Source organism: Brachyistius frenatus, unplaced genomic scaffold, assembly GCF_029030835.1.
Source record: "Brachyistius frenatus isolate BFR_SWC_R1_liver_20210118 unplaced genomic scaffold, ASM2903083v1 Contig_22, whole genome shotgun sequence".
In the NCBI taxonomy this organism is placed as follows: Eukaryota; Metazoa; Chordata; class Actinopteri; family Embiotocidae; genus Brachyistius; species Brachyistius frenatus.
The window spans coordinates 5,251,021-5,263,677 of record NW_027210621.1 but is presented as its reverse complement, the minus strand read 5'-3'; the positions used below and the strand labels follow the sequence as shown (position 1 = coordinate 5,263,677).

Sequence of the window (12,657 nt, the reverse complement as noted above, 5' to 3'; positions counted from 1 at the left end):
TTGTGTTTGGTAATTGTCTCTCTGTCACCTGCCACCTTCAGGAGGCAACAACACGCAGATAAGCAGATAGAGCAGCTCCTCGATGCCGCTGCTCTGTTTCTATGTGATATGCCGACACCAATCCTGCTCAGCAGCTCGGGGAGGGGGGAATACGACGTGGAGGAATGCCTGCAGTGACTGCGAAGCAGATTGTTTTTTTTTTAAACGTCACTGGGGCCTAAAGCTTTAATAGGTCAGCTTCCAGAGTAAAAGAAAACTTGTGATCTTATGATAATATGCCGCGAACGCAGGGCCTGCATTCCACAGCGGCATTCTTGGGCTTCTCTGAAAGGAGCAACAAAAAAAAATAATCTCGGACTGCTTCACAGCAGCAACAGGTGGTGTGCTGTAATCTTCTGTATTGTACTGTCATGGACTGTGTTACGTTTCAATAAGTGAGCCAAGGTTTATGATGACTGGAGCGCAGGGTCGAGGTGTCAAGCATTTAAACAGACAACCAGAGCTGGATGTCTTCACTGACAGCAGTTTAGCTTTTCGTGCATGTCCAGGTTTTCCTCGACCTCTTTACATTACCAGTTTCCTTAACGTTTGTGACTTATTTTATCCCTCTCATGCTTGGTGATCTTTTTCAATGCGCTTCTCACTCTGCATTTAAAAGGTCAGGTCGCACACTCCTGCTGGCATCACTTTAAAAAAAAAAAAAACTGGGAATAAAATGACATTCAAAAGCCTCCTATCGTGTTCTCTGCCTCTCTCCCCATCACCATATGGCTATGGGCTAATATTCGGCCTGTCACTCTGCCTGAGACAATCAGGCCTCCGCTCATCTCCCATTTAATTATCAACTCTCGCTGTGTATAACACAGGCCCCAACACATCCAGGCCACATGTAATTTTTATCATATTAAATTCCACGACCCTCACCCCTTACCACTTGGTAAAATAAAACTACGATAGCTGCTCTCTGTGCTCCAAAACAACCAGGTCCGCTCTGTTTCTCTCGCTGTCATTACATTATCCCTCCCTCCCGTCTTCCTCTGCTACATTATGTAACATCCCAGGCTTTGTCATCAGCCTCGTTCTAATCTTGGTCTGCCCATCGTGCTCCCACGATGGGCACAGATACAAATCTGTATGCTAAAGGGAGAGATTGCACCACTGCTCGGTGTGGGTAGCCCGGGAGGTGAGGGGGTGTGACGGAGGAGCAGGAGTGTCTGCCTGTACGCCTGTCCTGTCTCCCTGACTGACTGCCTGGCGTCGCCTGCTGACAAATGCCAACGCAAGGCTTGGTATTTGCTCCCACGTACGATATGTGGGTGTGAGGATTTTCTCTCAGTCGCTCTATTTTCTATTTTTCTATGACTCTCACCCTTCCTTCCCACCTTCTTCATCTGTTTTAAACAACCTGCCTCCAATTTTTCAGTATCCATACATCTCTATTTCTTTGCTCTCTCTCCCCTCTCCTATTGTTTTGTTCCAACTCCTCTTCCCTCTTCCACCTTCTATCTTTTTTTGGCGTCTCTATCTACTTCCTCGTCTTTTCTCCGTGGCAGATTGGGGCATGATTAAATATTAACCAGAGCTCGTGCAGGGTGCGTGTGCGTGCGTGTGTGTGCGTGCGTGTGTGTGTGTGTGTGAGCAGGGGCGTGGTGGCTGCGTAGGTAATGGGAGAGCCTTTTTTTTTTTTTTTTTTTTTTTCTTGTTCCTCGCCGGCTGGCGGAGCGTTGGAGTTTCATCAGACGAGGACTCCTCTGGCTGGTTTGTGTGGGCCGCAATGGGGAACACACTGAGGAAAATGAACCGGCTGACCCAAACACACACACAAAACATGCAACCGTGTACACACATCGTGCAGCATCTCCAGCCACACACAGACTAATTCTCCTTCTCCTGCCCTTACAGCATCTGGCTCCCACCCCCTCCATGCATCAGAGGGAAGGGAGGCCCAAACAGCCACTGTGAACGGTTTATCATCTTTATTACTTTATTACTTTTCTGAGAGTTTTCCCTAACCTGATTTTATTACATTGTCATCAGATGATGAGTTCTCTCATCTACGCTCTCTGCTTTTTCTTCTTTGCTTTGCCACAAATTTATCGACCTTCGAAACTGATGCATGACAGCAGTGGTGGATGCAGACAGGAGCTTGGATTTGGGTATAATCACCTCCACACAAATACAGTCACTTTATGTAACTCACCATCATCATATCCTGTCTTACCCCCTCCCCCCCCACAACCCTCCTCCCCCCTCAAAAAAAAAAAAAAAGTAAGAGCTCCATGGAGCATCCCCTCTTGCTGAAAAACAAAACATAAAGCCACATTTTAACAGTGTATGGGCAATGGGAACACCATTATCACACACTGGCAGCCACATGCCTACAAAAGTGATTTGATTTGATCATTTATATGTACAGTATCTGTATGAATAAACAACATTATACATTCTCCAGCTGTGCCCTCTACTCCAGGTTTATTTGGATTTTGGAAGGAGCCTCTGCTCCAGATCATCCATAATATATGACAGAATTTAGCCATCAGTCTAATGAGGGTAAACAGAGAGATTAGCCAGAGGCTGAATGGGAAACGCTGGGGAGAGTATGAAAATTCAGTAAAGACCAAAAGCCTACTGTGTGTACCTGAATAATTTTGATGTTTTGTTTTGTTGGCATATCACTCAATCAGTCTATAACTCTTAATATATGTTCATATAAATCTGTGAATATTTGCATGTAGAACCAACACCTGTAGCTGAAGGGCAGCGTAAAGTCTGAGATCTTTGTAATCAGTAGACCTTGAGACTAAATCATATTATATTGAAAGAGCGTGGGTCTCGCCCAGCAGCACTTTCTAATATACCAGCAACACTATCTAAGGTAAGAGCAGCATCTCCTTTCTGTCTCGGACTCTCCTCTTCGCGGGCCACCTCGAAGACTCCGACCGGCGATATTTCCCAATGAGGTTGCTCGCATATAGATCCAGTCAGCAGCAAGGGAAACACATTGATTTCCCGTCAGCATCCACCGAGGAGTGCTGGCGCGCCAGCCGAAGCCGCAGCAGCCGGGGGAACATCGGTATCCCGCAGGCGTCCTGGCAGCTGTGCGCAGCGTTGTTAATTCGGCCCATTAGGCCGCTGAGTGGCAGAGAGATTCCCTGAATATTGAGCCGGGGACACCCCTCAATTAGACAGATCGCCCCGCACCTCGTCAGCATCCGCGGCTATCTGTTCTCATTAATCAATGACACAGCCGAGCGAGATGGAAAGTTAATTTGGAGGAAGTTTGCAGCCGTACAGCAGAGTTTGCAAAGGCTTATATTTCTGCGCCCACAGCCATAGAAATACCCTCACTTATCATCGGCTGATTATTTATATTCAGTGAGCCTATAGCCTTGGAGAAACGCACGGAACTGTAACTTCTCAGCATTGAAAATGGAAAATAGCGCAGTCACTTTTAATCCAATCTACTCTTTTTTTTTGTATTTGTTGAAAGTGAACGTGCATCATAAATGCAGAGTTGTTACATTTGTGAGTAAAACATTTCTTTGCGCACAGGGCAGTTCGCCTTTAATCTTCAAACATAAATCAAATCTGTTTAAAACGGTTGCTTTGTTGCACAAAGTTTCTCGCTTAAAGCCTTTAGTTCAACCGAAGCTGCTTTAAAACAGACGCAGAATTCCGCTGTTGACATTAGTTATTGTGAGCGCTGGACATGATTTGCACTCCAGCCTCTCATTCACTGCCAAGCAGCGATCAGAGCTGCCTCAGGAAGTTCCAAATAAGGACAGGGAAATGGAAACCCACCGGAATAGGTCCTTATGTAGTCACGACCTTATAAGGCACGGCGGAGCCGGGCTTTCCGGCAGCAGAGCTGCCTGCTGCACAGATGGGAAATCCAAATTAAATCTATGGGGCGACGGGGAGAGAGCAAGAATTATGCTGCTGTCTGACGGAGCTCTTCGGCTATGAAGATACATCGATTCGGGACAGAGGAAGAGCGGTATTGTCCTCGCAATTTAGTGCGAGAGCTTAATATAAAGTCTCTCCTCTCTGCTTTCCCCCCAGGCCAGCGTCATGTGTCCTCCACTGCAGTGCCTAAATATGGGCTTCCTCTGCTCCAAATATGGACATCTACGTCACGGCAAGAGGGTATAAAAGGAGCGGGGAAACCTCTCAGCTCAGAGAGAGCCCTGAGAGCCAACAAGAGCAACTGTTAGAGCAGCGATAGATAGACAAACACATAGAACTCCCTAACTGAGAAATATCACACCACAAGTAAACAGTCAAAACAACATCCATCCAAGAAGGTCAAAACCTGATTGGATAAGTAATTTAATACAAAAATCAAGATTGATCTGTTGATTAATTTTGATTAATATTAGGGAATGAGTATAAAGGACATGTTTGATTTTTTCTGAAAAGACAGACAAGTGGATCTTTACTCATCTCTAAGAGGAAAAAGAAAATCAACAGGACAACTGGAGACCGAGAGCTACGGAGTCAAGGAAGAGAACAGCATCTTCCTCGGCATCAGCAGAAGTGTGCAGCGCTCCCTGAGCTGGGCTAAGTGATTCACTCCACCTGCGAGGCACTGCTCTGTCAGCGTGCACCCAGCCTCCCTGCACTCCGCAGCAGCCACCAGCGCAGCCTCAGCCCTGCAGCTTCAGCACCAGCAGAGGATGGCTGCAGCCAAGACCGAGATGATCCTCCCAGCCCTGCAGATCTCCGAGCCTCTGAGCTTTCCTCACTCCCCCATGGATAACTACCCCAAGCTGGAGGAGGTGATGATGCTCAGCTCTGCAGGGACCCCCTTCCTCACTGCCTCCGCACCCGAAGGTGCAGGCTTTGGCTCCGGGGAGCCAGGAGAGCAATACGACCACCTTGCTGGAGGTAAGAGATAAAAATATTCTGCTTTAGCTTCTGGTTGTCTGCATTTAGAGCTGAACTGAAGATTAGATCACATCTACTGAGCTACACTAAACCGAGAAAAGAGTCTCCAGAGATAGACAGTTGTATAACATTATTACTATTATTAATTATTATAACTTATTATTATTTATGTTTGCTGTTTATAATTATTTCACAGTAATAAATACTTATATAATTCGAGCTGACATTTTAAAATATTTAGTTACAAGTCTATGGCATGTGATTTTGCAGGCGAAAAGTAAATTTACATTTGAGCTGATTGGACACAATAAATGAATACAATAACATGTGACACAAAAAAAAAAAGAGATAAATAATAAAAATTAAAAAATGACTTCATACCATTTTACTGATAGCTCTAAATCTATGTCTACTCTCAGAGGACTCCGACTCTGCTCACTCACTACACACTTCTAGACACTCCTACAGCTCAATTCAAATTGCATTCCTAAAACCAGCTGAATTAGAGTTTCGGTAATCAATTGCCTCTGGCTCTGTGATGGGCTTTAAGAATCTGCATGTGTATGTTTGCGTGTGCGTGTGTGTAAGACAGGAAGACAGAAAATGAAGGAAAGATCGATCGAGTGTGAGCAGATGAAAATGTGAGTGTAGAAAGCTTGCACAGCAGCTCCTGTTGAGACGAAGTGTTCGAGTTGAGGGGAAAAGAGTTTAGTTGGAGGGTGTTTCTCTGCGTGGGCACCTGACGGATCTGTTTCAGAGGAGACGGGTGACACACTGTCCACCGCTCTGGCAGGATCACCCCCCCCTCCCCGCTCCCTCCTCAGGATATTGACAGTTTGATTAATGTCTCTTTCTCTGTGTTCCCTGCAGATACGTTACCTGATATCCCCTTCCACTGTGAGAAGTCAGTGGTGGAGCAGACTTACCCCACCCAGAGGCTGCCCCCCATATCTTACACAGGCCGCTTCACCCTTGAGCCCGCCACCACCTGCAGCAACAGCCTCTGGGCGGAGCCCATCTTGGGCCTGTTCACTGGTCTGATGGGCAACATTGCTCCCAGCTCCAGCTCTTCCTCCGCTGCCTCACTGACCACCTCGTCCTCCTCATCATCTGCTCCGTCCTCCTCCTCTTCCTCCTCTTCTACCTCCTCATCTCAGAGCTCCAGCCTCAGCTCTTCAATTCACCACAGCGAGCCCAACCCCATCTACTCAGCCGCCCCGACCTACTCCAGCCCAAACTCTGACATCTTCCCAGACCAGGGCCAGGCTTTTTCCAGCCCAGCCGGGTCATTGCAGTACCCGCCCCCTGCCTATCCCAACGGCAAGACCTGCAGCACAAGCTTCCCCGTGCCCATGATTCCTGACTACCTCTTCCCTCAGCAGCAGGGAGAGATCAGCCTGGTGCCCCCTGACCAAAAGCCCTTCCAGAGTCAGTCCAGCCAGCCCTCCCTCACTCCTCTGTCTACCATCAAGGCCTTTGCCACGCAGACTGGTTCCCAGGACTTAAAGAGTGTCTACCAGTCCCAGCTGATTAAACCCAGCCGCATGCGCAAGTACCCCACACGGCCGAGCAAGACGCCTCCACACGAAAGGCCCTACGCTTGCCCCGTGGAGACCTGCGATCGTCGCTTCTCACGGTCTGATGAGCTGACACGCCACATCCGTATCCACACGGGTCAGAAACCCTTCCAGTGTCGCATCTGCATGCGTAACTTCAGCCGCAGCGACCACTTGACAACACACATCCGTACTCACACCGGGGAGAAGCCCTTCGCCTGCGAGATCTGTGGCCGCAAGTTTGCCCGCAGTGACGAGAGGAAAAGGCACACAAAAATCCACCTACGGCAGAAGGACAAGAAAGCAGAGAAGGCGGGAGCGGTGGTGGTAACAGCAGCGCCGGTATCAGCCGCTTCACCTGTCTCCAGCTACCCGTCTCCTATCACTTCCTACCCCTCTCCAGTGTCTTCTTACCCCTCTCCAGTCACCTCCTGCTACTCCTCTCCCGTACACACTTCCTATCCATCTCCCTCCATAGCCACCACTTACCCATCGGTGTCCATGTCCAACTCCTTTCAGTCCCAGGTCGCCTCCTCCTTCCCCTCCTCAGTTGTATCCAACATCTACAGCTCCCCGGTCCCCACCCCACTTTCAGACATGCAGACCACCCTTTCCCCAAGGACAATCGAGATCTGCTAAGAAAGAGCAAAGAGAAAAACTTTTTGTAGTCTCGCCGCACCTCTCCTTCCTAAAGGCTTTTTGAGGGGAAAGAAATCAGCATCAAAAGGACTTTGTTTTCCCCCTCCAAAAAGCACTTTCCTGCTCCCTGTGCAGAGTTAGGTGAATGTTGAGATTTACCTGAAAGAGAGAAAAAGACACATGTCAAGGACTGGGCAAAGACAATAGAAGATGAAAAGTGATTTTTTTTTTTCTGTCTCTGTAAAACAAATGCAGCACTTCAAATGCATAAGGGACTCCGGAGATAGAGAGTAGAAGCCGGCACTGTCGGGTCTCTGCTATTAGGTACACAAAAGACAAGAGACAAACAGATTGCCAGCAGTTGTGGTGCTGAGACACGTTCGTCCTTGCAGGCACTCCTTCAGTACAAAAGACACTGAATGATATACATAAGCTATCATATATGTATATTGTACATGTGCCATGTTTCGTTTTTATCATTCTTTGGTACCACTGATGTGAACAATTATTTGCATATTTGCATTGTATTATCTGAAGTGAGCAGGGCCATATTTTCTACATACTTTCTCTATTATGTAGTGATGATGCTGTGATATGTTTTGACATTGTTTGAAAAAAAAAAAAGCACTTAAGTATTCAAGCATGAGTAAGAGTGATGTTAGTTTCTGTTTGTAAATATCATCCACTGGTACTATCTTTTTCTCTCTTTCTCACATGTGACATATCGCTTGGTTACATGGAAAAACAGAGAAAAGAAAAAAAACATTTAAAAAAAAAAAAGGATAAAAAAAACAACAACTAAACAAGACAAACGCTCCCGTTATTTGGTGCCTTTTGTGAAGCCTTGCTGATGTTGTGACTCGGCTGAGCGCGCGCGAGAGAGGATGCACTGCATCTCGCCTTAAGGGTTGAGGGAATATTTTTGTTACAGAATGTAAGTCATACTCAAAGGGAGGAAAAAGGGACGAGCTATGAGGGCACCGCTTCATTTTATCAGAATGTAAGCAAAAAAGGATAAAAATTCTAAAGTATATTTTTGTAAAACTGAAGTGTAAATATCCGCATCTTCAAGAGCTGGAATGTTGAAGTTACCTACTGAGTAGGCATGGGATTCTTTTGTATGTTATATACATGCAGTTCATTATTTTGTGGTTATCTTTATTTTGTATTTGTGTTTGTTAAAACAAGTGACTGTTTCGGGCTTCTAAACACATTGAATGCGCTTAACTGCCAATGGGATATTTGGTGTACAAGATATCCTCCCAGAAATGAAATATAAATAAAAATATGAATATATATGTATATTTGTTTTAATATTTTTTTTGCTTGACTTGTGTGTTTGCAAATATTTCTATTGGTACTTCAGGCCATTTAATCGAGAGACGTCACCATTACATTACGTCCCGCCCTTCATTTCATCATGTGAACGGACTCCTCTCACATGAATATCACACAGTCCATCATTTTACATGTTAATTGTATGCAGATTATCAGTGGATTTACATTATAACTTCACATCACAAACAGCTTCTCTTTAATTTAAGGAAAATCCGTGTAGCACACTCTTGTGGAAGATCTCCATTTCAGTTGCTTTCCTCCAACTAAACCCCTGTCTTAATGATAACACTAACGCATGACTCCCATGCCTATAAACACTGAAGATGAGGAATTCTTATCTAGATCCAACTTGCTCTTGAAGATATTAAGCTTATCTAAATTTCCATTTCATTTTAGATTTTGTGATATACTGCTGGCCTTTATTGTCTAAGTGCAAAGACTTCCAGCAACTTGATCTTTAAGCAAAATAGTAGAAAAAAAAAAAAAATCCTTTTCTGAATGCTGAAAGAAAAAAATATTTTTGGACAGATATTTTAAACCAACTGTGCTCAGACTTGCACGGGGTTATTTTCAAAGAGTGCAGTTGAAATCCATCACACAATAATTACCTTCTTTTCCGCAAATGGTTGTAAAGATGCTGTCACGTCGTATAGTGAATGAGCTGTAACACACAGCGGGGCGATACGTGTGCAGGTTAGTCTGGATTGTTGCACGGGAGCAGCTGAGCAGACTGGCCCCGAAGGTTTAAATGCTGTTTCTTTTGGTTTTTCAAGCAGAATATAATAACAGCTTCATCCCACCATCATTATTCATCTGCCACTGTTCCCTAGGCAAGGATTTCTTGCTACATGTTTGAGTATGGAAATAAAACAGCTTTTTTGGTTGTTTTTTTTAAAGCCTATGTAGACATAAACCCTCCTCGCTCTCTGAGCTTTGGAGTAATTCTGTGTTGTGAAATGCACTCACCAAAATACTCACAAATGCAAACACAGCTAAAATAGAAAGCAGGAAAACAAGGAGAAGAGAGTGATGGAGGAGAATGGGAAAATAATGAAGATAATTGGTCTCCTGATCCCAAATTTCCAGATTGGGTCTGATGTGTTTGTGTGCAATACACACTTGATTGTCTATGGACTCAACCTAATGTAGTTACTTTGTGCTGTGTGTGTGCATGCTGCTGATGTACAAGGGTGTAATTGTGTGAAATCTGCTGTGTTACCAGCCTTTGTTCAACTGTGTTTCCTTGGTTAAAGCTCAGTGTCCCCGTGAAGCAGATGTACCTGGACACCAGTCTCACATCTGCTGACACTGTGTGTGCATGTGCATGTGCATGTGCATGTGTGTGTGTGTGTGTGTGTGTGTGTGTGTGTGTGTGTGTGTGTGTGTGTGTGTGTGTGTGTGTGTGTGTGTGTGTGTGTGTGTGTGTGTGTGTGTGTATGTGTGTGTGTCAGCTAAACACTGTAGTGTATAAACACTCCCAGATGATGCAGTTAAAAAAGAAAAAATATGCAACAGAAGGTAACAATAGTCCATTTTCTTGGATGCCATCTACGTCCCTGATTTAATTTGATAAATATTTGAAAAGCGCACAAATAAGTAAGACTAGAGCAAATCACACAAACACGCATCAGCATTGTGGTTGGTCTCCACACTGATTTAAATCAACTTGATGTTGAACTCATGATGTTCCTCACTCAGAATATCTTTTTTGGGAAAATCTCGAGACTCCTTGCGTGGCTTGAAATCCTGAAATCTGTCATTTCCTGTCATTGTTTACAGCATTATTTTGGTCCCTGGCAACAAATGAAGAGTCATTCAGCAGCTTTGGCATCAAAACATTCTCATATTACCACGCTTTTAGTAAGTCTTTTACTCAATGTGAAAACCACAGACTGCTTCTCTCAGCCCTTTCTCATGTCAAGAGACAGCATTACAACCAGTGTTGCTCACATAGGGGAAGCTGTGGCCGGACTTTGTCACAGTCAATAACCAAAATGCTCAAAAGACAGGCGGCCAATATTATTAGTAATAATATTGCATAATATGCATAAAAAGTAGAACGTATTAGGGAAGTGTCTCGCACGTGACATTGTTTGATTCAAGGCTCTTCCTCACATATCAAAGCTCAGGCGTTGGGCCTGTTCTGTTTAGGGAGGTGTGAGAGGAGTGTAAGAGGATTTGGGAGTGCAGATGCGTCGTGGCTTCACTCTGTTGTAACCCACAATGGAGCCACCTCACACCCCCAACGGGCTTCCACTTCAAGAGCCCTCCCTTTGTTAAAAAATGTATTTGTTCTCTTATTCTTTTTGGGAACCGTGTAAAACAAAAAAGAACGACTGGCGAAAAGAACCATTCTTCCTCTCTCAGCCCTCCAACCCCGTCCCACTACCACCTCACCGCCTCTCTCTCCCTCTCTCACTGTACCTCACTCTCCCGCCCTGCTAGTGCATATTTTGCTGGAGATGCTAATGATCTCCCCCCGCTGTATTCTGATGCAAGGTCTGTCTACACTTTTCCCTTTCATCCACATACAAATGTGCTCTTATTGCCTCTTCGCCCTCGGGCCTTTTAAGATGCCTTTTTGAAATATGCCGTTTGATAAGCACATCATTGGCCAAGTCCCTGCAGTGATTAGAGCTCTCTTTAATGTGAGCAAGTTAGAGAGTGAATGAGGGGCTCCGGGGCCGGCAGCTATCCATTCTCCTCTGCCCTCACCCCTTGACATCTCCCGGGCCGCTGGAGAGAGCCCAGTGTCGGGTAGGACGACCCAGAGCCCGACTCAGCGCATAGACACTGCTGGCCGTCCTCCATCTTTCATCTCCACATGGAGATTAAGCTCAGGAGAAACGACACTGGAGGATAGCCTTCATAGAGACATGGTACTGTATGCTGGAAGGCTAGATTTCTGTACTTTATCACAGGAATGTGACAGGAGGACTGCTCTCTAATGTCTTTTAAATATGCTCCATTGATCTCATGTTCAGAGCCTTTCTCTGCCTCGCTGGGATGGCTTTTTTATCTTGCCAAAAGGGAACGCTGAAACGGTCGTCAGGTGCTTTCTCCTGTTCTGCTTCTTGCATTCGACACCTGTGGCGCCTTTTGGGATAAGTAGGTTATATTTATAAACTGCTTGATTTCCAGCCTCCTCACAGGTACATTTCACGTAGATTGCAACATTTACACAGACATGGTGTTCAGAAAACGTGCTCGGCATATCACAGGTTGAAGCAAATCAGTCGAAAACTATTCAGACCTTGTAAAAAAATGTAGCAGTCCGTCTACATTCAAACATCTTCTCCACTACGCTCCACTTAACCTGAAACAACAGATACTCACTTTGCATCTAAAGACGCAAAAGCGGATAATAAACATCAAGATGTCACAAATTTGTTCCTCCTTTCTGGGTCGAGATGTGCGAATGTGTTGCACGTGTGTTTGCTGTGTGCCTGTTCAGCACACAAGATGTAAGAGCAGCACAACTCAAAAGCATCTTTGAAATTATTTGTGGCACACAAAAGAAATTTTTGACGGATCACTTCCACAATAATCTACAGGTGTCCTGGCAACTTTAGCTCTACTTAATAAGCCATGCTTGTTTGAAGTACATGGCTTTGAACAGACTACAAAACAGTGCCTGCTTAAGTACCTCCAAATATGACACCTCTTCAACTCAGCATCAAGTACACTACAGCTTTGCAAAAGGCACCTGGGTGGCTCTGAAATGCAAACAGGCCCTCATAAGTCTTTATGTGTCAAGGCTAGTAAGTAGACTTGAGTTGTTTTCTTTTCTGTCTGTGTGTTTGAGTATCGTATGCAATCCCTGAGCTGGGTCTATGAGGCTGGGTAAATAAATGCAGTCAGGACGCTAAGATTTTGTTCTTATCACAGGGATGCATGTTGGACAGCAGACAGATTGACTGCACACTGGAGGCTTCTGACAGCACCGTGCATGACCTCAATCCCTAAATAACAATAATCCAAACAAAAAGATTCATGTAGGTGTTTAGATAGGAGACTAGTGTCAATTTTTTTTACTGGCTTTTGGACAGTGGTAGAGCAGCGGTAGAAACTTTTTTTTCTCATAAATCTGCCCATTTCTATGACCCATTTTATTTCACATGAAGCTGTAGGGATTCATTTCAGGGCCACTGGTTTTGCTTGAACTGCAGTTCAAGGGTTCAGAACAACCACCCAGTTGTCACAACAGTCGAGATCAGAGGTGAGAGCTGCAGTGTTG

The 12,657-nt window shown here is 45.1% G+C and overlaps 1 protein-coding gene across 1 annotated transcript; it reads left to right on the top strand.

Annotated features, from left to right (window-relative positions):
- Positions 1-4,068: 4,068 nt before the first annotated feature.
- On the top strand, positions 4,069-8,384 carry egr1 (early growth response 1). Its single transcript, XM_069697088.1, has 2 exons — positions 4,069-4,887; positions 5,758-8,384. The coding sequence occupies exons 1-2, from the start codon at positions 4,677-4,679 to the stop codon at positions 7,080-7,082; spliced, it is 1,536 nt and encodes a 511-aa protein (XP_069553189.1). The 5' UTR covers positions 4,069-4,676; the 3' UTR covers positions 7,083-8,384.
- The last annotated feature ends 4,273 nt before the right edge of the window (positions 8,385-12,657 follow it).

What these genes read in the sequence shown, in the direction of transcription:
- egr1 (XM_069697088.1), top strand. Translation starts at nt 4,677, where the DNA reads ATGGCTGCAGCCAAGACCGAGATGATCCTCCCAGCCCTGCAGATCTCC. An exon ending in ATACGACCACCTTGCTGGAG is followed by an intron (nt 4,888 to 5,757) that starts GTAAGAGATAAA and finishes TGTTCCCTGCAG; the next exon opens with ATACGTTACCTGATATCCCC.